At 44.9% G+C, this 27,342-nt stretch overlaps 3 protein-coding genes across 7 annotated transcripts; 1 reads left to right on the top strand and 2 right to left on the bottom strand.

The window, feature by feature from the left end:
• Nucleotides 1–686: 686 nt before the first annotated feature.
• On the bottom strand, nucleotides 687–18,559 carry LOC113508568 (tyrosine-protein phosphatase 10D). The gene is made up of 18 exons (XM_026891684.1): nucleotides 18,211–18,559; nucleotides 16,668–16,938; nucleotides 16,282–16,388; nucleotides 15,617–15,794; nucleotides 8,996–9,099; nucleotides 8,636–8,907; nucleotides 8,250–8,452; nucleotides 8,070–8,176; nucleotides 7,300–7,611; nucleotides 7,100–7,223; nucleotides 6,705–7,001; nucleotides 5,385–5,734; nucleotides 5,064–5,295; nucleotides 4,004–4,984; nucleotides 2,176–2,383; nucleotides 1,884–2,106; nucleotides 1,201–1,819; nucleotides 687–796 (listed from the first exon to the last, which is right to left on the bottom strand). Exons 1-18 carry the CDS (start codon nucleotides 18,415–18,417, stop codon nucleotides 765–767), a joined length of 4,827 nt encoding a protein of 1,608 aa, XP_026747485.1. The 5' UTR covers nucleotides 18,418–18,559; the 3' UTR covers nucleotides 687–764.
• A 560-nt stretch (nucleotides 18,560–19,119) lies between these two features.
• LOC113508569 (double-strand break repair protein MRE11) lies at nucleotides 19,120–21,983 on the top strand. Its single transcript, XM_026891685.1, has one exon. The coding sequence runs from the start codon at nucleotides 19,804–19,806 to the stop codon at nucleotides 21,655–21,657; it is 1,854 nt and encodes a 617-aa protein (XP_026747486.1). The 5' UTR covers nucleotides 19,120–19,803; the 3' UTR covers nucleotides 21,658–21,983.
• Nucleotides 21,916–25,368, bottom strand: LOC113508570 (RISC-loading complex subunit tarbp2-like). Of its 5 annotated transcripts, none has more exons than XM_026891690.1 (5): nucleotides 25,282–25,368; nucleotides 23,624–23,720; nucleotides 23,360–23,551; nucleotides 23,016–23,285; nucleotides 21,916–22,700 (listed from the first exon to the last, which is right to left on the bottom strand). In XM_026891690.1, the coding sequence occupies exons 2-5, from the start codon at nucleotides 23,699–23,701 to the stop codon at nucleotides 22,263–22,265; spliced, it is 978 nt and encodes a 325-aa protein (XP_026747491.1). In that variant the 5' UTR covers nucleotides 23,702–23,720; nucleotides 25,282–25,368; the 3' UTR covers nucleotides 21,916–22,262. The 5 variants fall into 5 exon arrangements, with proteins under 5 accessions (XP_026747491.1, XP_026747489.1, XP_026747490.1 ...); XM_026891688.1 differs by lacking the exon at nucleotides 25,282–25,368 and adding an exon at nucleotides 24,852–25,275; XM_026891689.1 differs by lacking the exon at nucleotides 25,282–25,368 and adding an exon at nucleotides 25,111–25,275.
• Nucleotides 25,369–27,342: the final 1,974 nt, after the last annotated feature.

Here is a 27,342-nt window from a genome sequence, read left to right as displayed (position 1 = left end):
TATATTTAGTTAAATATACAACTTAAAATAGTCAAGACTTTTACAAATAACTTGCATAAAGAGTGGAAGAAACACTTGAATAGTTTAAGCCATTCTATGAACGTGGATCGATCTGCGCAGTATGTACAATGTGCAGAATATAGCTGGGATTAGATGCAGGATGGGGGGGGGGGGGGCTCTACCCTCTTGTCTCCGCCGCGGTACTAATACTGTTTCTAAGCACCTATGAAATATCTTTAGATATGAATAGCACGCTTGTTTCCTCAGCGTCTGTTGTGTGCTTGCGGGCACATGTTAGTGCTGGGTCTCGTAGGCCACTTTTTATTTACATCCTCCTAAGCTTAAAAGTAGTCTTGAATATCACGAAAAATTGTTGAGCAGACATGTAAATTAAAAATTAAGTACGACTTTGAGATTCTAGAGGTGCACGTCACTTAAGGTTTATAAATGTAGGAATATTCTATTCATTTAAATATTAAACATGGATATCAAAGAACATAAAATAATAATGATCAGTGCGCATGAAGCTCACTGCTCGGCGCTCCAATATTAACCGTAAAAAAATAACAAATTACTATTTAGCTTACTCTATATACAAACGATTGGTCAATTTTATACATGTAAATTTTTATAAAAATATTTAAGTAGAAAACTTAACGCTACTGTATACAAGCGATCTCGTCGACAGAGAACAGATACATTAAGTACATAGCGGGCAGCGGCGCTGGCGCGGGGCGGGCGCGGGTCGGGCGCGGGGGGGGGCCTCACATGCCCGACTCGGCGATGCCCTCGTCGTCTGTAACAAGCGCGTGGGTGAGGCATGCGCATGCGCAGGCGTTAGTGCCGCGGAACAGCCGCGGCAATGCGACAAACGGTTACGTTAACTATGTTTCACACTTAAATAAAAATCATATTACCTTTTATTTTGCAACGTCTAACGGGTAATGTGTGCTGTGGCTAACATTACCTAGACAAAGTAGTATAATATAGGCCACGATTATATTGTGAATTTATGATTAATTCAAATCAGATTGTTACTAATTAATTACTTTCATACTTAATAAAATGTAATCGCATTTTCCTTCCGAAAGTTATTATAATAATTGTCACCACTTGGGTCTTTATAGACTTGTCACCATGTGATATTTTGAAATTGAAACCAAAACGGTGAGTAGATCGTTCAAGCAAGAAGTGAAATACCTTCGAAGGCGGCGTTGAGGTGGTGGTTGTGGTTGTTGTGCGGCGGCGCCTGCAGGTCCTGGCCCTCGAGCACGGCCACCAGGCACTGGTGGATGCAGATGTACTGCTGCTCCGTCTGCACCATCCACACGCGCTCGCGCCGCATGGCGTACACCATGCCGAAGATGTCCAGCGAGTCGGCGTGCGCGGCCAGCTGCTGCAGCGCCGTGTCCAGCGTGATGAAGGTGCCCGAGCGGCCCACGCCCGCGCTGCAGTGCACGACCACGGGCCGCGCGTCGGGCGGGCAGCGCTCGCGGAAGGCGCGCACGAAGCGGGCCAGCGTGGTGGGCGGGTCGGGCACGCCGAAGTCCGGCCACGTCGTGAAGTGGAAGTGCTTGAGCACGCGCTGCTCCGCGCCGCGACACAGCATGAGCTCCGTCACGGTCCAGTCGGGGTAGCGCGACTCGTTCAGCGCCGTCACGGCGATGTCCCCGTAGTACACGGGCCGCGTGTCGTACGGCCAGTAGCGGTCGCATTTCTCGCGGCCCTTCTCCACGCAGCGCGTCAGCATGACGATGGCGCGCGAGCCCGACTCCCAGCACATGCGCCAGAAGTCGTCGCGCGTGCAGTGCAGCGGGCCCTGCAACAGCGGCGGGTCAGGGCCGGGGCGGCGAGGGGTCGCGCCGCCTCCCGGCGCCACTCACCTGCGTCACGATGAACTCTCGCGGGGAGTTGTGGCCCGGCACGTAGTTGGCGTTGATGTAGTCGGAGCCCTCTTCGTCGTCGACGGGCTGCAGCTTGTAGCGCGAATGGTCGTACGGCAGGATGTTGGTGAAGCGGTTCTTGGGCCGGTTGACGGGCAGGTCGGCCGCGGTGCAGGGCTGCTCGCGCCCCACGTGCTTCAGCTCCTCGAACTCCTCACTGAAGCTGGACAGAGAAGGCGGCGTGAGAGGCGAGGGCGGACGCGCGGACAGCGGGCGGCGAGGCGGCACGTACCGGAAGTCGGAGTCGGCGGCCATGAGGCGGTAGTGGTCGATGAAGTCGGCGACGCGCACGGGGCGCTGGGTGCGCAGCTGCGGCGGCGGGGGGGCGGCGGGCGCGGCGCGGGCGCGACGCCGGCGCAGCGCCGCCAGCGCGCACGCGCCGCCCGCCAGCGCCGCGCAGCCCACGCACGCGCCGATGATCCACGCCGTGTTGTCCACCTCTGCAACAGCCGCGCCAGTTACGCCCGCGCTCCTCACTATCGCCGCCTACCGATAGCGCCCTACTTTGGTGCCGGGCTTACGCGGTCAACCGTAATGTTAATGGCCACGACGCGGGATGAAACGTACATATTTTACTTTTATATATTTGTATCCAATAATTTGTGGCTTTCCAAGCGTTACTCACTCACTATATAGCTTTACTTGTGTCTAAGTAGAGTAACTGCCTTTCTTTGCAATAGAAATCACACCTGGATAAAAAAAGTAATTATCCTATTCCGTGATTAATATTATTTTAACCACGTACCAACTGTACAAGTCAAATTTATACATCGAAGTGAGGTCACGCTTAAGTTTGATTCACTGTCCTTTGACAAATTGATGTTTGGGAGACTACAAAAAAAAATTGGAACCAATATTATTCATTGAAATATACATGAATCCAGACAGAAGTTTCTAATACAAATATTTTTGATAAAATAAATATTTTTATTCAAGGCACTTTTAAAACGTTATAACCTTTTCATCAACACATGGAATGCAATAAAAGCCTGTTGAGAAGAATCGGCAAGAATTGATACGGTATACATAATCTTATACGTTATTATTTATTATTAAATGATGTAACGGTTTACTCACGCGGATCGCGAGTCGAACTGACGTCAGTTCGACTCGCGATCCCGCCGCGTCTGCTCATGATTAAGGACTCCGGTTGGGTCCGAAACTAGTCGGGCTACCCCGATAAATACGCGTGAGTAAACCGTTACATCATTTAATAATGAATCATTCTCACGACAGTTACTATAAAAAAAAAATGTTATTATTTATGTTGCAAAAACAGCGTAAAAGAGCACAACTACTATCAAATAAAAATTCTAGAATGTTAAATAAAATCAGAAATCCAATCAATCATTGAAAATCGATCAATCTAAGCAATCTACTATCGTGTAAGTATCGCAGAGATCGCATTGCACAGCCCTTTTGTCGACCATATCATTGCCTAGTTTATCGATCTCGAGTTCCAACAGAAAGGAGCCGTCGGCTAATCAAGATCAATTATTGTCAATGTTCCGATTTGTTTAATCAGGATTTCAATTTGTAGACAATCATCCGTTTGAGGCAGCGCAGTGGTATATGCTGTGACGTCACCGAAAGCGTGAGGCCGCGCTGAAGGCGACAAATTTGTTTATACAGTAAAAATTGCCCAAAGACACACATTTCAAGCAGTAGAAGAGGAAACTACAAGTTAACATTGAAATCGTTAAAGAAACTTGCAATAGTTGTTGCAACTAGTGGAAGATAATACAACTTTGTGTTTAATTACAGCCTGATTATTTGGTGTCTGATATGAGAACGTAAATTTACATTTTAGTTCGAAAAGTTTTGTTGAGAGTTAATTTATTATTTCCATACCTAGTAAAGTAGTATTTCCAGCTGATTCTGAATGTGGTTGTCACAACAAGCAGTCATTCAGAATACTTTGACACTGTCACATATAAAAGCACCTTATTAATCGAGTTTAATGAGTCAACTAAGTTTTATCAAGCCCGAGAAGGATATCTAGATAAGTCGTTATCAGGTATATTTATATTAGGTAGGTAGTGTGCGATCGGTTATCGTACCGGTGTAGACGAGCGTGTAGCCGGTGTCGGTGAACTTGTCGGGCGCGGTGAAGGCGCGCAGCTTGACGTAGTAGCGCGTGCCCGGCTTGAGCGGGCCGTTGCAGTAGGCGCGGCCGCCCGCGTCGCAGCGCTCCGAGCCGATGGTGAACTCCTCCACGGGCGACGCGTGGAACGGGTAGTAGGGCTCCGTGACCTGGTAGGGCGGCCACGCGTCCAGCGCGTGCACGTCGCGCCAGCTGGGCAGCCGCGCCGGCGTGTCGTTGCGCGGCTCCTCCGCCAGCACCAGCGTGTAGGCCGTCACGTTGCCGTTGGCGGGCGAGAAGTAGTCGGCGCGGAAGCGCACGGCCACGGTGGAGGACGAGCGGCGCACCTCGTGCGGCGTGGCGTGCGGCGGCGGGCGCGGCGGCGCGCCGATGGCCTGCGTGCGCAGCAGGCGCGCCGCCGGGCCCGCGCCCGCGCCCGTCTCGGCGCGCAGGCGGAACACGTAGGCCGCGCCCGGCACCAGCCCCGCCACGCCGCCCGCGCGCGCCTCGGGCCCGAACTCCAGCAGCGTGCTGCGCTCGGGCTCGCTCTGCGGCGCGTACTCCAGCACGAAGCGGCGCAGCACGCCGTTGGCGTCGGCGGGCGCCAGCGTCCAGCCCAGCGTGACGCGCGCCGGCGCCGCGTCCAGCGCGCGCAGGTCGCGCGGCGCGGGCGGCGGCGCCTCGCGCGTGCCCACGGCGGCCGAGTGCGCGCGCGACACGGTGCGCAGCGAGGCCACGCGCCCGGCGCGCACCACCACCGTGAACGTGTACAGCGTGTGCGGCCGCAGCCCGCGCACGCGCATGCCCGGCGCCTCCGTCGTGTGCGTCTGCAGCTGGTCCGCGCCCGTCAGGTACTGCACCTCGAAGTCCGTGTAGTCGCCGGCCGGCAGGTCCCACGCCAGGCTGATCTCGCGCGCGCCGATGTCTGTGGCGTTGAGCTGCGTGATGGGGCGCGGGTCTGCGGGCAGAGAGCGGTCAAGGGCGGGTCGGACGCGCGGGGGGCGGGGCGGGGGGCGGGGCGGGGGCGGGACACTCACAGAGGCGCGCCTGTCGCTGCACGGGGTGCGAGGTGACGTTGTGCGAGACGGTCCACATGGTGACGTTGTACAGGCGGCCGGGCACGAGGTCGGTGAACACCACCTGCTGGCCGGGCGCGTCGGCCGCGCGCGTCAGCGTGCGCCCGGCCTCGCCCTCGCCCTCGCCCTCCAGCCGGAACCGGTACGAGTCGAAGCGGGTCGCCGACTCCGGTGTGCGCGTGTAGATCACTTTCTGTGGGCGGAGCGGATCACGTCACACTCGATTACTGAATCTGGCAGATTTATAAATGGCAACATAGAGCGTAGTAGGTAGGTACTCACGAGGATGGTGGACAGGGTGTCGTTGTCGTCGCCGCCGGGCTCGTTGACGATGGTCATCTCGGACTGGATGAGCGGGCGCGTGCGCACGTCCATGGTGAAGGTGTCGGAGGTGAGGTTGTAGGAGTGCGCGGCGATGGTGAGCGTGTAGCCGCGGCCGGGCTCGAGGCCGGGCAGCGCGGCGCGCGCGGGCCCGGCGGGCGCGGACAGGTTGCGCGCGCCGGCCGCGCCGCCCGCCTCCAGCGGCCACCAGCGCAGCGCGTACCACTCCACGCGCCCGCCCGGCCGCGGCCACTCCAGCGTCAGGTTGCGCGTGTCCACCAGCTGCTCCACGTTCGTCACCGGGTTGGGCCCTGCCGCACGCACGTACGTTACTACTGCTCGCGCTATTCGCGGAAATTCACTACGGGATGGTATGCTCAAGGTCAATACAATTGACTTGCAATTATTGTATTGGCAAAATTCTTAATAGAATAGAACTATTTTTAAATTTTATCCAATTGCCATTAATTCATCGGCCATTGTAAATAGCCGAATTGGGGCCTTGGGCTCCTCTTTTAAGACGACTAAAAAATCACCGTGTATACATACCTTGCTAACACTACGAGTGGAGTTAAAAAACCTTGACTGAGAAGCAGATTAGAATAGGCTTTATAAACAAACAAAGGCCCGAGTATAACTACCACAAAAATAGCATAAGTTGTAATGTGAGTCATGTCAATGTCGTACGAATCAAATACTCAATTAGATAGGTTCCTAAATACAACCTTATTTACTTACTATAAATTGAAAACGTCACTCGTGAGCCAACAATTCTCACTTAACAGGATTTACAAACATACACGCCTAATTATGACTTAATAAAAAGGAATATTGTATGCTTTAACCACAACCAATTTATTAGTAAGTTACAGAAGGAATAAAATCAAACATTTTCAAAAAAACCTCAAGTCGTATAGTATGCGTGTTAGGAAGCGTGTATCACGTGAGCCGCGTGGCCGCCATGGCTCTTTGTAGGCGGAACTAGCTTAAATCACTAATTAGCTAAAAGACTTCATTAGACGGCCTGGTATAACAAGCTGGAGTCTCGGCGTAGAGCGTGTATGGCGGGAGAGCTCGAGGCCTTGCAGCGCGCGGGCCTCGCTCGCGCCGCGAGCACGCGCTTATCCTACGAAAAGAGTTTCGGTGACGATGCTGGACAGTCTCGAATGAAACTCGAACCGGGATGATGACAAGCAATCCACGGACGCGCGGGGACAAGCAAATGGCGAGCATGAGTACAGGTACGTGACAAATGTGCGGGTGTGGGCGCGGGACACTCACGGACGGTGTGCTCGGTGGTGACGGGCGGCTCGCTCTCCACGGTCTCGCCGTCCGCGTCCTCGCTGACGGCGTCCAGGCGGATGATGTAGTGCTCGCCGTGCGTCATGTTGGTGATGTCGGCGGCCGCGGCGCCGGGCGGCAGCAGCTCCAGCGCCGCCCAGCGCGGCTCGGCGCGCGTGCGGTAGCGCACGGCGAACCCGCCCAGCGCGCTGGCCGAGCGCGCGGGGCCCGCCCACGACACGCCCACGCTGTTGGACGTGGCGTGCTCCACCTTCAGCCAGCGCGGCGCCAGCGGGCCTGCGCGCACCCGATACATTACATACCAGACATACTTGTAAATCAATAAATTAATACAATGCAAACCATATCTCTTTTCCAATATGCGGGTCACTTACGGACAGGTTTGAGCAGGGTGTGCCGTTCACTGCGTAATCCATAGCTGACAGCGGCCACTTGGATCTCGTACACGGCGCCCGGGAACAGGTCCTCGAGCGTGGCACTCGTGTCCGTCGTCTTGAGCTGCAACACGAGCGGGCCAGAGGGGGTCAGAGGGCGGGGCGGCGGGGCGGCGGGGGCGGGGCGTGCGGGGGCTCACCGTGCGGTAGGCGTCGTCGGGCTCGCCGCGGCGGCGGTAGCGCAGCTCGTAGGCGTCCTGGCGCGAGTTGACGTCGGAGCGCCAGGCCAGGCGCAGCGCGCGCTCGCCCGCCAGCGCGGACAGCAGCACGGGCGCCAGCGGCCGCGTGGGCACGGAGAACACGCTCTCGTTGGACTCCACGCCGCGCGACACGGCGCTCACCGTCACCGTGTAGTTGCGCCCCGGCAGCAGCGTCTTCAGCGGCACGCTCACGTCTGACGTCATGAGCGTGTTGCTGTCGTCGCGCGACGGACCCGCCTCGTGGTACGACACCTGTAGTAGCATTTACATTCCTTGTAACTCTACTAGCCACTCTACCAAACTTTATTCAAGTAGACCGTTTTCCAGGCACTTTTAAAACGTTACAATGATGACTCTATTTGGTTAGTGATTCCAAAGTGTCCCCTCAGTCCTGTCAACATAGAACTACGCACACAGTGCACAACGCCTAAAATTAAGGCGTTGTGCTCCTTACACGATTCGGCAGAACAAACTATATCAATACAAAATTTATTTATCGAAGTCTTAAAACTTACCCAGCTAGTGGACAGAACCGAGTTGTTAAAGTCAGTCGTTGTGAACAGATAGCACATTGTTACTCACCTTTATAAACATAAGGAAATACAACAATTTGAAAAAGTTCTCTTCGGTATCTGCAATGTAGGCTACATATTGAATTAAAGAAAGGAAATGATTTAATGATAGCAGTGTATGAGTATCGAAGTAGAAACCTTGTACTCGTCCTGCGTGCTGCCGTCGGCGGGCGACCACCACACCACGACGCCGTTGTCGGCGCCGTCCGCGTAGCGCCACGACAGCTCGCGCACCGGCAGCGGCTCTGCGGACACGGAGCGGGCGGTGAGCGGCGCGGGGGGCGGGAGCGGGGGCGGGGACGGGCCTGCGGTACTCACTGAGCGTGAGGTCGGCGGTGGCGGGCCACGAGGTCACCTTGCCGGACATGGTCTTGACGGTGACGGTGTAGGGCGCACCGGGCTCGAGCCCGTCGAAGGCGCAGCTGGGCGTGTCGTTGCGCGCGCGCAGCACGGGCGCCAGCCGCCGCGCCGCGCCGCCGCCGCCCGCGCCGCTCACCGACACCTGGTACTTCTCGAACTCGCTGCGCACATCCAGACACAACACATCATTCGATAGCCCTAATGCTTGCGTCCTCGCACAACCCATTCTTTAGTAAAGTATGGACTACCGAAACTTTCAGACATGAAGAAAAATAATTTTTCAATGTCCCCAGGACGATGCGGACTTCAAAGAAATAAATATGATTGCAGCAACAGTCGGATACCTCTCATCAAGCGGCGGCAGCCAGGTGACCCGGAAGGAAGTCTCGCGCAGGTCGGCGCGCGGCGCGGTGACGTTGCGCGGGCGCAGCGGCACGGTGCGGTACTGCGCGGTGGTGGGCGCCGAGATCTCCGGCTCGGACACGGTCTGCACGGAGATGTTGTAGGCGCGGCCCGGCACCAGCCCCTTGAAGGCGGCCTGCGCCGGCCCCGGCGGCTCGCCCTCCTTCTCCACGTACAGCTCCGCGTCGCGCGCGTCCGGCGGCACGATCGACACCTGCCCGACAAACCCGCACGCTCACATCTAGCCAGTCTAGTTGTTTGTTGATAAGTCATTATTAGGTAGTTATGTAAGAGATGGTCACCTTGTAGTGCGTGTAGGCGCCGGGCGGGTAGGGCGGCTGCCACAGCACCAGCAGCGTGGTCTCGTTGCGGAACCACACGATGAACTTGCCGGGCGTGTTGGGCTCTGCGGGGCAGGCACGCGTCACAACACAACACGACACGACACGGCGGACTACCATCAAGCCGGGAGAGCATCCGAACGGAGCGACCAATACTACGCTTGAACTCAATACATTCATTTGTTTACTATGAACATTGTAATTGTCCATAACAAATGCATCAGCAAAAGAAATACCCATATGTAATAAATAATAATACATTTAACGTTTAACTTTAGAACCGAACGGTTAACAATAAAACTCGTTATTACCCAAAAGTATTTTTTTTACAAGTTTGGATGCCCTCGACGACTCTTGTGCAAATATAAATAATAACAAAAAACATGTAAGATCTCAATGAACATTAAATAATTGCAGATAAATAAAACGACATTATGCAAAAAATAAGATCAAATAGGCCGCCAAATGACATGCATCCGGCAAAATATAAAACAATAGTTGCTTTCATGCATCACTAGTGACTTGCAAGTAAGCAAATTGAAATACACTATTACCTAATACTTTTACATATATATATAAAGTGCCCAAGTTCAGACTGTTACACTATCTACAACTATTTTCAACAATTAACGTCCATGAAATGGTAACTCAATATACAATGCATCTGACAATCATCTACCGGCCTACATTTTTTGTTTGGGTATGATGTTAATTCCGTCCCTATAAGGTAAGGCTAAATGCAGAGTAGACTTGAGTGTATCAGGCGGCGAGACACGGACGTCACACATCACACAACCGAGAGCAGGAGCGCGATGACGTGCTCGATATTTGTTGATAGCGCGCTCAATAACTGCTCAAGGTCATAGCTGCGAACTGGTTTGGATCCTACGTGTTCAGCTTTATGCCATATTGCGGAGCTCATGTCTCAAGTTGCCGCAAGACCGGTTGGCAACGCGGAATTGATATATGTGCATATTTATAGAAACGTCAATTATGGACAATAATACATATTTTACAAAAACAAAAAAAAACCATCAAACTAGCCAAATACGTCCCATTTCTTGGATTTGTGTAATATAATCGTACTACCTACTTCCTATTTTAGGCGAGCTAGTTAAGCTCTCAAGTTGACCGTATTAATTGAATTAACTAAAAAAAAACTGCCATCTAGTCTGAATGAAACAAACCTTCTATCACGAGTGCTAGATAACTGATATTTAAGTACTTTTTACTAGTAGATTCATAAAGCTTAGGTATAGATAAACAAAATAGCCAATTAACAAATCTTGTGCAGCGTTAAGAACATGACTGTAAGAATACAAAACACATCGGTATAGATAGAACATGGTTTTGTTTCAAAAAAAATTGCAAGGCCGATATCATTTCATGCTCTGTCAATGTTTTTCCCGCCAGTAAATATACTAAAGTACATAAATACTTATAATTACGATGTTGTGGCGACAAATGAATAGCGGACGTAAAATAATAATGTCCACAACACAATGTTGGCGCGTTACATTGATGTTTAGAATAAGTTATGGACCACACTAGTGAGACACGCGCACCGCACATCTCTGTAGCTAACATTGCGCGCTCCTTTAAATATTAAACACAAGAAATAAACCAAACTACTCATTAACATTCGGTACATTTCGAATCGTGGAAAGTCATAAAATACAACTATTATGAACGACAAAAAAAAACGGATATGATCGCATCAGATGTGCAGGATGTGCTCCACAAGTGCACTCGGTGACGTCCTTTTAACACCATGACGTCAGTGAAGAAACAAACATGTTTAACATCATGTGAACTGAGCGAGATGCAGTAAAAGATGCAATAAGATAGAGACGGACCTTGCACAAAAGTCTAATACAATATAAAAGCTAAAATAATAACGCGATAGATACATGACACATGAATAAAACGAATCACAGGATGCATTGAAAGTGACATACAGTAAATGTAAGCGTTCACAACAAGTTACCAAAGGGCATCGGGTGGGCGGCGTCCCGCGCCTCCTGCGTGCGTCGGGAAAACAAAACACATTACATTATGTCCTCATCTATCGCCGCTGCAGCCCAACACTGGGAACACTCTCTCTGCTATGAACAGTCATCTGCATTTTACAATCTTTCTAACCTTTTATGGCTTTTATACATTGTATTAGTAGACTCTTACTTGCACAATAATAAGGGATGTTTGCACAGGAACCCACCGACAACACTGCTAATATTTATGTTCATTTAACAAGTTAATTCTACATGTGTAGTTAAAAAGTGCACCATTACGGTGCACGGTGGACTGAATATGTTATTTGTCTGGATACAGCATCGCATGTTGTTGTGAGGTCACAAGTACTGGCAGTAGTATTATAATATATGACCGTATGAGGTTAGCGCACGTGTGACATGAGAGCGATTGTTCCTTAACATGGTCAGGGCCATATAGGATGAGGAAGTACCCCATCCTGACAAGTAGCACGGGTTTTCGGGAAGCCGAGCAGGATGGCCGTGGTTAGACATAGCCAAAGATTTATTTGGTTTAAATATGGTATACACACAGAGGATTGGGTTAGTGTTTACAATGGCTAGCGTATACGAATGAGTACTAGTAAGTTTAACGTACTCCGTAGAGTTTAAGGTATTGTCTGGCGATGGCGGCGGCGCAGACTCCCCGGCGGTACAGCTCATTACTTGTTTATCGTTGTCAGGCCTCTCAGGGTTAAGCATACGGTACTCAACGATACATTCACACTCGGAGAGCGTGCCACCGCGGAGCTGGCGAGTCCGACAGAGATGTCGAACAGGTACGGAAGCGGGTCGCTCCCGTGGAACACAGGGATACGTCACATCTCACAAAGATAACGAACGATATTTTATTATTTTTACATTTGGATTGTACTCGACGTGCCTCGTTTAACACCTGATACATGAATTATTCAAAACCACTTCTAAAAATGATCTGCTGACCCTTTTGCTATATTTGTGAAATTGTGTGGGTTGGCTTTTTTAGTTTCTAGTAAACTGCAGTGTTACACGTAGCGACCGACTATCGGACCTAAACCGAGTAAACGGTAAGCTCTGGCTTTACGTAACGTCTGAAAAAAATGACTGATTGATGAATAGGATATAATGGGCCTTCCAAAATACCGAGGAAATCGTTATGGCATAGATGGCCAAACCTTCACGGATCAACCACGCCAAGCGTCGCTTGGCCCACTGGCAAGATGAGCATGATAGAATGATGCGACTATTACTGAACCACAGCGGTTTGTTAGGGATAATGCATGAAATCATACAAAAGCCAGTCTTTATAAAAATCATCTCACTCATTTAAGTTTCTACAGAATAAAATTACTATTATTTCATAGTTTTCCTTTCTTATCGAAAGACCGAAAGCCCTGGTAGTTAGGAAATCGTTAACCTTGTGGATAGCAAGTTTTTGTGGGGATCCAACGAATAACATGGTCTGATGCTATCGGACGAAGTAACTCCTGCTCGTCCCTGACGACAAATTCGGAACAATGGGGAGTTGGGAACAATACTAATGACTACCGCCATCACATGCCGAGCGTGCACGAGTGTTGCCCGCGCACAGCGCTGAAGATAGTTTTACTGGGCAATGCAGACACAGAAGGACCACTTAGGCAGCGTTTCGTATTCGGCATAAACGTGCTTAATCGTGGGTTGCCTAGTATGCCGCAGTAATAGCACGCGTATCCCGAAGTGGACCTTCTCGTTGTTTGTGTCATGTGGCAACTGTTGTGTCTGCCGACCTTCAGCTGACGCGCTACCGTAGCTAACGAGCTTAACATGAAACGGTCGCTTCCACAGTATCAATGTGCCGCCTTCGTCTGTTAGCCGCATGAAGTGGAAACCGTCACTGTGTTAGCAGAAACATCTCCTTTTAATACACATATTCCATACAAGTGAACAGTGGAGCTGGCAGCAGGCGCGCGCAGAGCCCGCACGTGTCGCGCAGTCTCGCACGATTAGCGCAGAGATATGCCGACGTCGCCATGTTCCGCAACACTTGTCTCGCGCGCCGCATGCACATATCGGTATCGCCGCGAATCAATCACAATGTTTGCTAATGACGTACCTACTCGACATTACTCCTACTCGAAAGACCTATTTTGGTTTTTTTTTTTTTTTTCTTCCGTGTCTCTCTTTTCTCGGACCCTAAGGATTCCCTGTTGGTTTGTCTGTCTGTGCGTCCGACACTAGTCTGCATCTCATAAACGGTGATAGCTAAATTGTTACAGATGATGATGTATTTCTGTCGCCTGCTATAAGAACAAATACTTTAAATAAAGATCGAGGTTAAGCAATGATTGTTACGGTCATGAATTTGTTGTTAGGTGATAAACTAATTTATGGGTTAGCCTCAATTTCAGTTGTCAAATTTGTTGATATTTATATAGGTTTTTTGTTTGTTATTTTTGCAGTAAGTTAATTCTGTAGTTATTACAATAAGAAATCCAGGAATACTACAATACAGGCCTAACTTGGTGGCACAGAAAGTATGTGCCCCAACCGGCCGTGTTTCTGCTGCGTGCGCACCGTCATGTCACTCCGTTCGATTTGGGATTAAGTAGTGACGCCTCGCATGAATTTTGGCGACAGCGTCGAAAACAGACGACAAAAACCCAATCGATTGTGTACGGTCCATCCAGCAGCATTATTTAGCTGTATTAAACACAGTAATTGTTTGTGGCATTACATATACACAGAATACGGCAAATTTTATTTAAATGTATTTGCATTACAGCAAAACATTCTTTTGGCATACAAAAATACTGGTAAAATTGAATCTCACCACCCAGAAGCTCTTCGTAGAGAGTGTGGTATTACTGGTATTCTCCACCTTGTTCTCTGTTCTGCCAAGTACGATGTACAAAGCCTCCTTATTACTAGTACGGTAGGTACTTAGCAGAGCAGTAGTAATTAAAGCCAGTTCTTGAAATGAACAATGCTTACCTTTTTTCTCAGCTCTAGCACGTTAGATCTGAGATATTGTTTCGGTGCGTATGCATTTGGAACTCGTTCCCGTTTTGTAAGAACCAATCACACGTACAATATTCTAGTGTTTGAATTAGGAGTGAATTCCTGATTTTTTTTAATCGTCTTTATTAACATTTCTGCTCAAACTCCCGCGGTTAATGGAACAGTAATGTTAGTTACGAGCTCGCTTAATTTCATAGTCCTATCATCCACAGCCTTTATCCTCCCAATGCTGGGCAAAGCCAATTTCTACGGTACTGTGCCTCCTCATCTAGACTCGACCCGAGACCGACGACCGACGCTTCTTTTGCCTTGTCTTGGCGGTGACAGAATGGTGGCCCCATTCTGTCACCGCCTTATTTCTATAGTGAAATACAATTTCAGTTAATCTGGTAAACCGCGAATAACGCCGCAGATCGCAACTAGTTTGTATCTCGCTTGAGAGCACCATTGACCATTGATAAACTCTATCCGAGTTTTATGTTCTTCAGAAAAATGTAGTGAAACAGTAATAATGATGAAACATGAATGAATGCCGAGACAGAAAGTGTAGGTAAGTCTATGAAAATAAACTTTGAACTCTGAACTTAATTCCTTGAACCTGGGACATAGAGAAACAGACTGTCATATCAAATGTAACTTCATTACGTGTGTACACTTTCATGGCGATTACTTAAACCCGGTGTCCTGTGGTTCATAGCTGAGCAATTATTAATAGTCGCCATAAATACAAGATTGAGTAGTTCTCGGTGTTAAACTAAACCAAATGTCAAGGTAATATTACCCTAGAGCAAATTCGCGAATCCGGCCGCCGCAGCCGAGCCGTTTGAATATTTTTATCATTATGAATCACAGCCGCAATAGTCGGCTGATAAAGTACAGTCACTAGTAGCAGTGTTATACAAACATGATAATATGTTCTTTTCGTAGGAAATATCAATAGCAAATATTCTTCTATAGCCATAACTATAGAAGTCGCCCATAGTAAGAACATTTCTTTTTTTAAAAGGGAGAGGTTCTCATTTACATCAGTATATCTTGCATCGATTACGCCGATTTGATCCGATTTATGTGATGCAGTTTTTATTGCAGTCACAAACAATGCGCATTTATGTTTTTATACGCATTTTGTGCATGTGACTTGAATATTTGTGAAATTCCGACACAAAGATTAAATGATTTAATGAGGGAGTCGGTTAAAAAATAATCATTAATTTTGACATTTTTTTATAATTTCCTTCTTTTGCTATGAATAATACACAACCGTTTACATTAAAACGTTGCGTCACGTAATAATGAATTATTCTCACGATGGTTACTATAAAACTATTTAGACCTAAGCGGTATTAACGATTGTTGCGGCAGAGAAGAGAATATTTATACTAAATACCTTAAACCTGCGCGGTATAGAGTAGTACTCAGGTACAACTGTGTGTTTTTCATGTTGTTTAACTGGTCTTTTTTCTTATCTGGAACTGTGTTATCATTGCAAACATCCCTTAATATTGCATAGGTAAGAAATATTAGAAAGTTAAGGTAAGATATAAGGAAGTTTTGTTGCCGGGAGTGCACTCACTGGTGGTGAAGTTGCGCGAGGCGTATGCGGCGCTCTCCTTGTCGTGCAGCAGCGTGAAGGCGTGCAGCTGGTAGGTGGCGCCGGGCGACAGCTCGCGCAGCTGGTACGTCCAGTTGCCCGCGCCCTCCACCGTGATGTTGCGCGCGCCGCCCTCCGCGCGCTCCGTCAGCGGGATCACCTGCCCCAAGCGGCGATCACAAACATTCACCCCGAACATATTATGGTTGTTGTCGACGCGTACTTTTTGTCATATTGTTCGTATACAATGACTGAGATTGGCAGAACCGAGGTGTTACAAGAAAACAGTACGTTTAGATAATAACATTAATAAGAAGCGATGACGACAGCGCCGTTTACAAGTCACAGTTTATATGTACCTACTTATAAGATGAGTTTTTAAATTACAAGGTCCGCTTAGATACTTCTTAGTAAGTCTTTTGTGTCACGCTCGAGGAAAACATGAGATCGCAATCATAAAATATACTGAAGAAACAGACAAAATATTAGATTCGTTTTAGTAACGTCAATGTTGTTTGCAAAGCGACTAAAGCCAAACTTTAGTACCTTTTATTAATCAGAGGCCTCAGCATAAGCAGACTGCTTACTTTAAAAATGAAAACGCGTCCTTCATGCTAAATGTACCTGGCGCTATTATGAAAAAGTACCTTAAATCTGAATCCTGTGTAATCGCCATGAGTAGGCGGCGACCAGGATATGGTGGCTTGCTTGTTGCGGCCGAGCGTCACCGTTAGGTTCGTCGGCGGCTCCGGCGCTGTTCGCAAACAACAAACACTCAACAATCATGCTCATCATCCTACTCAGCATTGCAATAATAGTGCAAATCTCAGATAACTTATGAAAACAGGATTTAAATTGCAAAGATAATTATTTTAAAGACACCTTGATCTTGCCAGACATTCAATTTACACTTTTACTAAAGCTGGTTGGTGTATATTAGTTACATTGGTATTGACAGATAGCTGTTGAGACAAAAAATGTAAATGTCTGAATAAACACTAAATGTGAAAATATTCATATGAGCTATTAGTACCGGTGATAATGGTCTGGTTCCATGTCAAGAGGTCGGCGAAGCTGGCGTTGGAGTAGTAGAGCATGAAGTGATACTTGGTGCCCGGCAGGCCCACGAAGTTGATGGTGGAGGCGCGTGCCGGCACCGTGAAGTTGGGCGCGGGCGAGCCGTGCGGCGGCCGGTAGTCCAGCCGGTAGTGGCCGCCGCCGCCGCCCAGCTCCTCCGCCTCGCCCGCGCCCGAGCCGGGGATCTCGATCACCAAGTCTGCACCCGCGCACCCGCTCGTCAAGCACTGCGCACAACCAATTCTGTCACTACACCTAGTTTTATTTACGCGTTATGGCATGAAAGTCTGCATCCTTGCACAGCAGAATAAACGGAAGCAGCAACAGCTTCCTAAATGTGATAAGACCTAAATGGGACTGTGCGCTGTCATTTATTTTAAACCAGAGGTCATCAAGTCTGTCTGGGATATACAATGTAGAATGTGCCCATGTTTTTCAATACATAAATAGTTATAAAACTTTGTTGATCTTTTTAAATAAATTTATTTTTATAATTAAATGTATCTGAAAAAGATAGAGAGAATACTCTAGATTACTTCATAAAAGTCATAAAAATATATTTTTTTAAATGTAAGTTACATTTACCGGGAAGCATAATTGTTGGCTCCAATGTAATGATATTTGAGAATGACCATTTCCCAGGCCACTATACTTGTAAGTGTGGCATTATAAATTATGTTCTAATGTGTTGTCATCACACTGGGTTTGGAATCTATACTATCAATGTTTTAGAAAATTTCCAGTCAATAAGACTAAATAATGTATTAAAAGTGGCTGGCTTCCCAATTGTTTAAGAAACACTGAGGTAAGTCTGAAGTATTCTATGAGCCCACATTATGATAATAAGACATAAATTAAGCACCTGAAACACATTATTTTTGTATCAAAAAATCACTTTAAACAAGCCCCTTATTTTGGGCTTTAGTACAACACATAAAAACTAGCACTGGTCCTTTCTATTTAAAGAATGAAAAAAACATTTTTTTTTATTAGTTTGTGATTGTGCTCGGATCTGGTACAGCTAATTCATAAAAAAAGTTTGTCAGTTAATGATTTGGTACTTAAATGTTTATTGAATTTCCTTCCAATACACAGAGTTTCCTCAATGAATTGCAATAATAATCAACAAAAGCAGGTGTCAATAAGGAAGTAAAATGTTTAAATGTCTTATCAAAATCAATTTAGCAATAAAATCCCTAATGAGTTAATTGTCAAAAGAGTTTATTTTTTAAATTGGGTTTTCAATAGTACTGTCAAATATATGTGAATATTTGTAAAAAAGATGATGCTTTTAAGTGTGAAACTGGTCATAACGTAAGTAGATTCCACAATAGACTTATCAAAAGGTCATCCATGTAAACATCACAATATTGCTAATATTCACGTCAACACCGTTGTCAGGTAAGCATGATCTGCTCATAAATATAAACAATAACAAAGAATGTAGTTGCGGAAGCCCGCGCGAGACACAGGACCTCGCTCGCAGCACGCACACTCACCACGAACACGACGAGCAGCAGCGCCAGGGCCGCGGGGGCACGCGCCCACCCAGTCACACACCCAGTCGTCGCTTGCACAATCGACCTCTTCCACATCATTGAAGGCGACTGTCTGATTTCACGACACTTTCTCTTCAACACAACACTTTTTAGCGTAATCTTATGATGGGAGCATGGTTCACTCAATAGACTGACCTTAGTAGTCATGTCATCACGTTGAACTAATGTATGTATCTTCTCAAAGCAACAGTAAACACTTATTATTATACATTACAAATATCGTCTCGAAACCTTACTTGTCGGAGTTGTCAAGTGTCAAATATAAATCCGTCTTGAGTTGACCTTTTTGACAGCTGTCACACTACAAATACGTAAAGTGCGAATTTTGTAAATATGCGTGATCTATTAAAACGCAAAAAACAAAATTTTGAACTCAAAATCATATATATTACACCTAATTTTAAACACATAATATTGTGTGAAAATTATTGCACGCAAAACAAATGATAAGAAATTTACAGAATAAAAACAGTTTCGATTTATCGCTCATAGTGATGTAGTCAAATCCTGTTTCCAGTATCAGTAATAAATTCAAGAATTAATTACCTTTAGTTTAAAAAAATATAATTGACCAGGAATTTAAAATTTACCATCACTCTTGTATATACTATCATTATAAAGAGTCAAGACGTTTTCATACAACTACTCTTTGAATCAATTTGCATGTCTTTAAAGGGGAATGCCCACCTACCATAGTCATTTCGGCCCTGGATGCACACATATAATAGCATACAGAAATAATATTATGCATCTTAAATAATCAAAAGGTTAAGAATTTGGTTTTACAAAAAGTCCAGGTTTTTAAGATATAAATTGGCTTTTTATTTTCACAAATACAGTATTTTAACAATCATTTTACATATATAAATATATTCATTATCAAGCATTTCTCAGAATAAAGCTTTTCTTAGATTAAGATATGACACATGGTGCCATTGATCAACTTTTTACCTGTTGTGGTCGAACCCATTGTTGTATCAGATTTCGCATTTCTGCAATTTCCAAAAGATGTCTTTCTAAAGCCGTGGACAGTTTTCACTGGACACATTGCTAATTTATGTCAAATCTATTAGCTGCGTACTACCTCCGAGACGGTTAGGATAGGTGAGGTTAGGTGTTCCAAAATTAGGATTTATATTTTTAATATCAATACTTAAAGCTGTCATAGAACACCAGAATGCTTATTGTATAGCTATAAAGTTGGTAAATCATAACATGTTAAATTTTATCTAGATCATTATTTTCTTTATTTCTATACAAGGCTTTGGACACATCCGAAACTTAAGCTATTACTGTAGAGAATCCTACCGGAGCCGGCAAATAGGGAAATTTCTTCAATATTAGAATCTATTACTTATCTGTCAAAAATTCACATTCTGTCGATGTTCTGTCGTAAATCGTTTGACATTTGTGATACTGTACTCTGTAGTCAATAGCAGTTTCATTTGGCGGTTTATTGAAAGGAATTGACACTTTTTATTTTACTTTCTTTAAATTTACGACAAAACTACAGTAACTATAAATTGATGCACCATGGTCAGTCATGATTCTAGTGTATGGTCTCACGACGAAACTATAAGAATCCTCATAGCTTCTGACATACATTTAGGTTACTTAGAAGATCATCCTGTCAGAGGCGAGGATAGCTTTATAGCTTTTGAAGAAGCTTTATCATTGGCTGTACAATATGATGTGGATTTAGTGCTGCTCGGTGGTGATTTATTTCATCATGCTAAACCGTCTCTTAATTGCATTTACAAATGCACGGAGATCATTCGAAAATACTGTTTCGGTAATAAGCCGGTGAGCATTGAGTTACTGTCGGATCAGTCAATTAATTTTTCAAGAAATGTTAATTACGAAGACCCAAACTTAAACGTGTCTTACCCGATATTGTCTATACATGGTAATCACGACGATCCTGTGGGAAGAGATGGTATTAGCAGCCTCGATATACTGTCCACTGGAGGCTTAGTAAACTATTTTGGGAAATGGACCGATTATACCCATGTACAAATTTCTCCCGTACTTCTGCAAAAGGGTGATACCAAGCTTGCTCTGTATGGATTAAGTCACTTAAAAGACCAACGCTTATCACGTCTGTTTCAAGAGAAGAAAGTTGAAATGTTACGAGATGAAGACCATGAATGGTTTAATATACTTGTGTTACATCAAAATCGAGCAGAGGATAGAGGAGCTGGCAATTTCATCAAAGAAGATGAGCTTCCTAAATTTCTTGATTTAGTTGTGTGGGGCCATGAACATGATTGTGAGTTGTATGAAATGAAAGGCAATACTGAAAAGGATTACTTTCAAGTAGTCCAGCCAGGCAGCACAGTAGCCACATCCCTTGCAGCTGGGGAAGCTAAGCAAAAACATTGTGCCTTATTGCAAATTCACAAAAATGATTATATATTAACACCTTTGCCTTTAAAAAGTGTTCGGCCATTTATCTTCAAAACAATTGTGCTATCTGAACATGATATGGGAGATGAAGATGTTAATGAAAGTGAAAAGGTGCAGGAGTTTCTTAAACAGAAAGTGAATGAAGCCTTAACAGAAGCACAAAGCTTAATGTCTGGAGACCCGCGACAACCAAGCTTGCCTTTAATTAGGCTAAGTGTGTTTTATGAGAGAGAGGATCAGATATTTAACAGAGCAAGATTTGGACAGCACTTTTATGGCCAAGTTGCCAATTCAAGTGACATTCTTTTACTAAAGAGGGAAAGGAAAATACGCGAGCGGCGTCAGGGACAAGGCGACAAGGTCAATGTAGCTGACATTGTTACGGACTCCACCGACGTAGAGACGCTGCTCCGGGTCTACTATGAGGCGCTGCCGCCCGACCGGCGCTTGACAGCTTTGCCGGTACAGCTGATGACAGAGGCGGTGCGGGACTTTACTATTAAGCAAAGCGATGAAATTTTGAAGGCTGCTTTAGATGCACATAAGAGACGTTGCATAGCGGCTTTGATAGAGTCCAATACTGACACTGATATTGAGGCGATTGCAGACCGTCTTCGTGTGCTGCGTGATGAAATAGACAATGCTGATGCAAACCAGCTGGCGGCGTTAAAATCAGCTACGGTACCCGATCACATTGTTATAGAAGGTTCCAGTGATGAAGAATTACTAAAGCCAGAACTAGATAAAGAGGTTCAGGGGCGAGGCCGAGGGCGCGGGTCGCGGGGTGGGCGCGGATCGCGAGCCCGGGGGGCGCGAGCGCGGGGGCGGGGCCGCGCTGACGACGCGACCTCCGATCCCGCGCCGCCGCCTGCCGCCGCCGAGCGACGCACGCCGCGCCGCACTGCCGCCAAGATATCCGACAGCTGGATTAAAAACTATGCTTCCAAGGCCGGCCGAGATTCATCTGATAATGATGACTAATTACTTACTTCATACGGCTACGGCTTTCTAATGTCCTAAAACTACGCCACGCTACTATAGAAACGAAGTAACGCTTGCATGAAAAGCATTCCATAGTTTGCTGTCATTATGGATATCCTATATCCGTGATAATTGTGATCATGTAATTATCACACACAACTGAAAAGCAGTAGTAATACTTTAAAATATGACTGCATGTTTTCATGTGCCTTATCCTTAAAGGAACATAACTGTTATCTGAATTCACACTAGTGGAAATCATTTAAAGCTTTTTATTTTAACTTAATTCTTAAGATATAACATAGTTAATAAATGATGTAAGTATATTTGACTTGTTTACTTGAAACAGTTTTAACATGGTGTGTGATGGATAGTAAACCCTGGTGAGCTTAGGATTCCATATTCCTAGTATAGGTAGTTAATAATCTTAACGTCAATTTTACTGTTTACTTTTTTTAACTTATCTTTTTCTAATTAATAACACATGTAACTTTGACATTAGAATGAGAAAGCTACGATCACGTGAAACGCAAGGCGTCTCTAATCTGCAGCCTAAACCCGGTGGGTTCATGGTCCAACGCTCACATGATGACTCCCATCTATCGTCACTGGCAGAGCTCGGTCAGCGCGCGGCGCACGTAGTCCATCGCGGCGCCGGCGGCCGCGGCCGCTGTGGGCTCCGCGAAGGCCAGCTCGGGCGAGCAGCCCGTGACCTGCAGTACGCACAGCGGGGCCTCGCCCTCGCGTTCTAGGCAGCTGGCCTGAAGCTCCAAGCCCAGTGTCTCGGCCACGGCCTGCAGAGCGCGTGTCGGCGACTGCGAGCGGCCCTGCTCCAGCGCCGAGCGAGCTAGCGATCGCGTGTCCTCGTCTATGGACATGGTTGAGTCCCGATAGGCCTCCGTGTAGCTGGGGCGACCGAGCAGCGCGGCCAGCCCGATGTGGTAGTCGGCGACCCGCAGGCCGAGGTCGGGGCGGCGCGGCGCCTCCTCGTTTTCGTGGTAGCGTTCCATAGCCTTCTCGTGCGCGCGCACCAGAGCGTCCTCCTGCATGGACAAACCACCATGTTTTTCCATTAGGGGGAACTATATTGGGGTAGGCTTCTTGTCTTACCAGATACAGTTATGTACTAGTGTTTTACAAGGAGCGAGTGCCTAGCTGATCTCCTCAACCAACCTGGGCTAAACGACAAAACGACACCCCTTACTAAGACTGGATGTTTGGCCTTCACGCTTCCCGTACCGTATCCGTAAATTTAATAAAAAACCCCACTAACACAGTCACATAATTACTTTAATATATGTATAAACCGGATGGGGGTTGGCATATAACATGAGTGAGCTTACAAATCTAGAATATACCTCATTGAAATCCCTTGTAACCCTAGCCAGGTTCTCCCTCAGGTACGTATAAAGTTTCTCGGCCGCCATCTGACGCGCCATCTTCTTGGTAGTGGCGGTGGCGAAGCGCTCGTGCTGGCCGATGCGCGCGCGGACTGTGAAGTGGCGCAGGTGCGGCGGGCCCGTGTCGCCCACCAGCTCGTACGTCACGCCCGTCAGCCGGTACTCCTCGCACAGCTCGCGCAGCAGCGCCACGTAGCTACGCGTATCGCCTGGACCGCCGGCTGAAAACTGGAAACTGGGTTTAGGTTATTCACATACATTTTAGTAACTCCAATTATTTACGTTGAAGTCAAAAAGCGAACCGGTGAGTCTTCCTGCATGGCGATGGGGACACTATAAGGTGGCGGCACAGGATGACCCCTCGCAGACAGCTGCTGCAGCATGATGCGTGCTACCTCTTGCTTCGCTTCTTTCTTAGAGCGTGCAGAGGCTGTTACCACAACACCTAAGGCATTGCAGCGGTATTCAAACAAGGCCTGGTGCTTTGGTCCAGACTGAAAAAACACTACACATTAGTTTAGCTCAGAGCAATCAATTAGTACTAAGTAATCAAGAATACGCATTACCTGAGATATACATTCATATTCTGGAGTTAGGCCAAGTTTCACCATCATTTCCTGAAGTACAGTCACTGCAGTTTTCATGTTTTTTACGTACACTTGTCTAAAACATAGAAAGCAAATTGATCATTGTTACTAAAAGATGTTCTGTCACTGTAGCTTCACAAACTGTAGCTTGATAGTCTACAACTGTGTAGACTACCAAGGTCTTTTGACATACTATAGGAAACCATTTTTTAAAGCTTCAAAGCAATTAAACACATTAAATTAAAGTTACATCATTTAATTTCAATAAATATTTCATAGGTGATACCAGAGTTTTAAGATATCTGCAGCAAAATAATTAGTTTACAGGGTGTTTTGATTACAGAACTACTAACTACTTTTTTTATTACTTATTAATATGTCAAAATGGTGGCTAACATGCTGGAAGGACTCCTTGCAATAATAACAAACATCTATGCAGATAGAATCTAGTTATCTATTTATCCATTTATCTGCACTATGTATTACACAGTTCATCTCTTTGCTGCATATTGATATTTTTTTTTTTTTAATTTGTTACTCTTCACTATACTTTCTTCTAATATCTATACTAATATATAAAGCTGAAGAAGCGCTAATCTCAGGAACTACTGGTCCAAATTGAAAAATACTTTTTGTGTTGAATTAGACCATTGATCGAGGAAGGCTTTAGGCTATAAACCATCACGCTATGACTAATAGGAGCGAAGATACAATGGAAATCTGAAAAAAACAGGGCAGGTATAAATCATAACTTATATCTTCTACCCACAGGGACGAAGTCGCAGGCAACAGCTAGTCAACATATATATTGATTCATTATCAAATGATGCAGTGGTTTGGGCCTGACTATCTCAGACCAAACCACAGTCCTCACACGTTAATAATAACATTAAGGTTACACATTCACCATATATATTCCAATAATTATTGAGTATTTAGTAATAAATTCTTATTAAAAATCTAAATTTAGGCATGGTGGACCATTTTGCTCTCACATGTTCATTTTTCATGCAATTATAAAATAAGCAATACAGAAAATATAAGTTTTCACATAATTGTGATTCAGTACTTCAATAAAATTGAATGACCTACTTGCTAATAAAATATAGGTAGGTAAAAAAAAATAGTTTCTTGCAAATCATTTGTCTAGCACATCAACCATCTATACATAATTTAAATCATGAATTGTGTACTAAACATTATATACCTTATTAAGGAGTTCCTTCAAAACTATATATTATATAAACAGCAACTCTAACAAACTAAGAGGAAGTTGATTAAATATCTCATTTAATTGCATAAATAAAGTATGTGTGCCGGTGTGAAGTAGAACACTATTTCTGTATATATATTTTCTATTCATGTCTAACTCCAGTAATAAAATTATGAGTATGAATTGACTTGGTGTCATAATTTTATTACGGGAGCTTTTGGTTGCACTGCTTATATTTCAATTATCTTCTTACAAAGTGGGCCAGTAAGTCGCTAGAACGTAGTAAACATATCATCAATATGATATGCACAACGAAACGTACATATTGATTGACTATAATTAAATCTATCAATCGTATGACCAAGAAATAAGTTATATCTATAATGTATTTAAGAGACAGGACTTACAACTCGCTAATACTTACTAAATAACACAAAAGCAAGGTAGGGACTAGGGGAAATCCTAAAAAAAACCGCCTAGATTATAGCTATAGCGAGAAATTACCGAAATGACATTGACATCACGGTACAAGTTTAGAAATATTGTAGATGCTCAAAGAATGTTACTGTGTTCAAATAGTTTAGTTGCTTAGTTTATGTTGTAATTGTTTTTGTATTGTAATTTTTATTCTGTTTTAAGATAAATAATGCGAATTTTAAGATATGTAAGTATAAAGTTGAAAAGCAGATTTAGTCAATATTTGTATAATATTTAATTGTTTTTCCTACCATAACAATCTAACAAATAAATATATTTAATATTATCCTGGCCCTATATAATTCCTAATTATTAATCTAGTTATTTGTTTCCGATAAATAAAAATCTAAAAGGCGTGACAAATTTCATTTTCGAGGTATCGCCCTTAAATAATACCTGCTTAACATGCTGTGCAAGTTTGGTCTGAGGCAGGACGAACGTAACGCCTCATTGGACAGATTATATAAAAAAAATAACCATAACAAATGTTTTATTTGAATTTGCTCAAATTGTGGCAAGAGCGATGAAAACATTACATACTACACTTATAGTCTCATAAACTTCGCTGTAAAATAACAGCATCCAAATTTGTTGCAGTTTGAGGCAACAAACAAACAAAATAAATAAAAGATTCGGTCTTTTTGATCACCAGAGCAGTAGTACATAGAGAACTATGGTGGATTCGTTTCGAGCGAGTAAAATAGGCCAATAGGAATAGGTGTTTTCTTATTAGCATTTTCCTAGATAAAAAAATAAATATATTAAAAAAGAGCGTGCGTCGGGACGCAGGACATAAGCGATAACTTTAACTAATCTAAGGTGAAATTCGAATCTATTATAAATTTAGAAATTGTTAAACTTGCTAAATCCGCTACCCTAAGATTATTGATAGTTATTATGTGCCAAAATGGTACCTACATGGATCCTGGACTTCTGGGATAGGTACATAATATGCCTTGTTATGACTTCTCTGGGGTAAGTTTTGTACATACTGTTGAACTATAAAGGCACGCTGATCGTTACTAAAGAATCAATCCAATAATGAAGAATTCTCAACAACGCGTTATTATCTGATTGAGAAGACATCTAGTGTAGGTATTTATTAAACAGGGATTTTCAAAAAATAAATAGAATATAATGTCAATTCATAACTCATGTTGTAAAAAAGTTTTTAAATATATACTATCAGTACGATGACCCCTGAGATGCCTGACAATTTATACCGGACATACTGACACTCTTATAACAGTACTAGCTGACCCAGCAAACGTTGTTTTGCCGAATATTTTTTTTTAGTTGTATATATTTTTAATGCCACATTATAAAAAAAATAAAAACAAACAATTTCGTCTAAAAAATAAAATACTTTTTTTAGTGTGAGCAACCCTTATCACTTAGCGGTATGAAAAATAGATGTTAGTCGATTCTCAGGCCTACTGAATACGCATATAAAATTTGGTAAAAATCGGTTAAGTCGTTTCGGAGGAGTACGGTAACTAACATCGTGACACGGGAATTTTATAGATAGATTAGTTAATAAATAAATTAAAATGTACGTTGAAGTTTCCGTACGTACACGAAGTCCTCGAAACCGTTTGACCGACACTTTCGAGGATACTTCAAGGTCTTCAAGGCCAGAATGTTGAGAATTCATGATCACTACTGTGACTAAAGTTTGTTTTACGTCGCGTTTACTAATTGGTCAAACGTGACGAAGACGTAAGTTCTTAAATCAGTCGTTATGGATATAATAATATTATGGATATAATATAATTATGGATATAATAACTTCTTCGGAACTTCTCTCGAGAAATTCTCGCGTTCTCTGAGAGCAGTCTTCCTATGACGTTGGTCAGAGCTACAATCCTGAGGAGTTCTCCTCTGGAATACTTCGATAAGTAGCTTGTAGAGTTCTGGGCCCCGCTTTTGCTGTTTTACAATGACCGATTAATCAATGGCAATTTGACAATTCTGGCAAGAATCGCTCTTAAGCATTATGCCAACGCAA

The sequence above is a fragment of the Trichoplusia ni genome, chromosome 2 (genome assembly GCF_003590095.1).
Source record: "Trichoplusia ni isolate ovarian cell line Hi5 chromosome 2, tn1, whole genome shotgun sequence".
NCBI lineage: Eukaryota > Metazoa > Arthropoda > Insecta > Lepidoptera > Noctuidae > Trichoplusia > Trichoplusia ni.
Note: the sequence above shows the minus strand (reverse complement) of the source record. Positions and strands in the feature narration are given on the sequence as shown.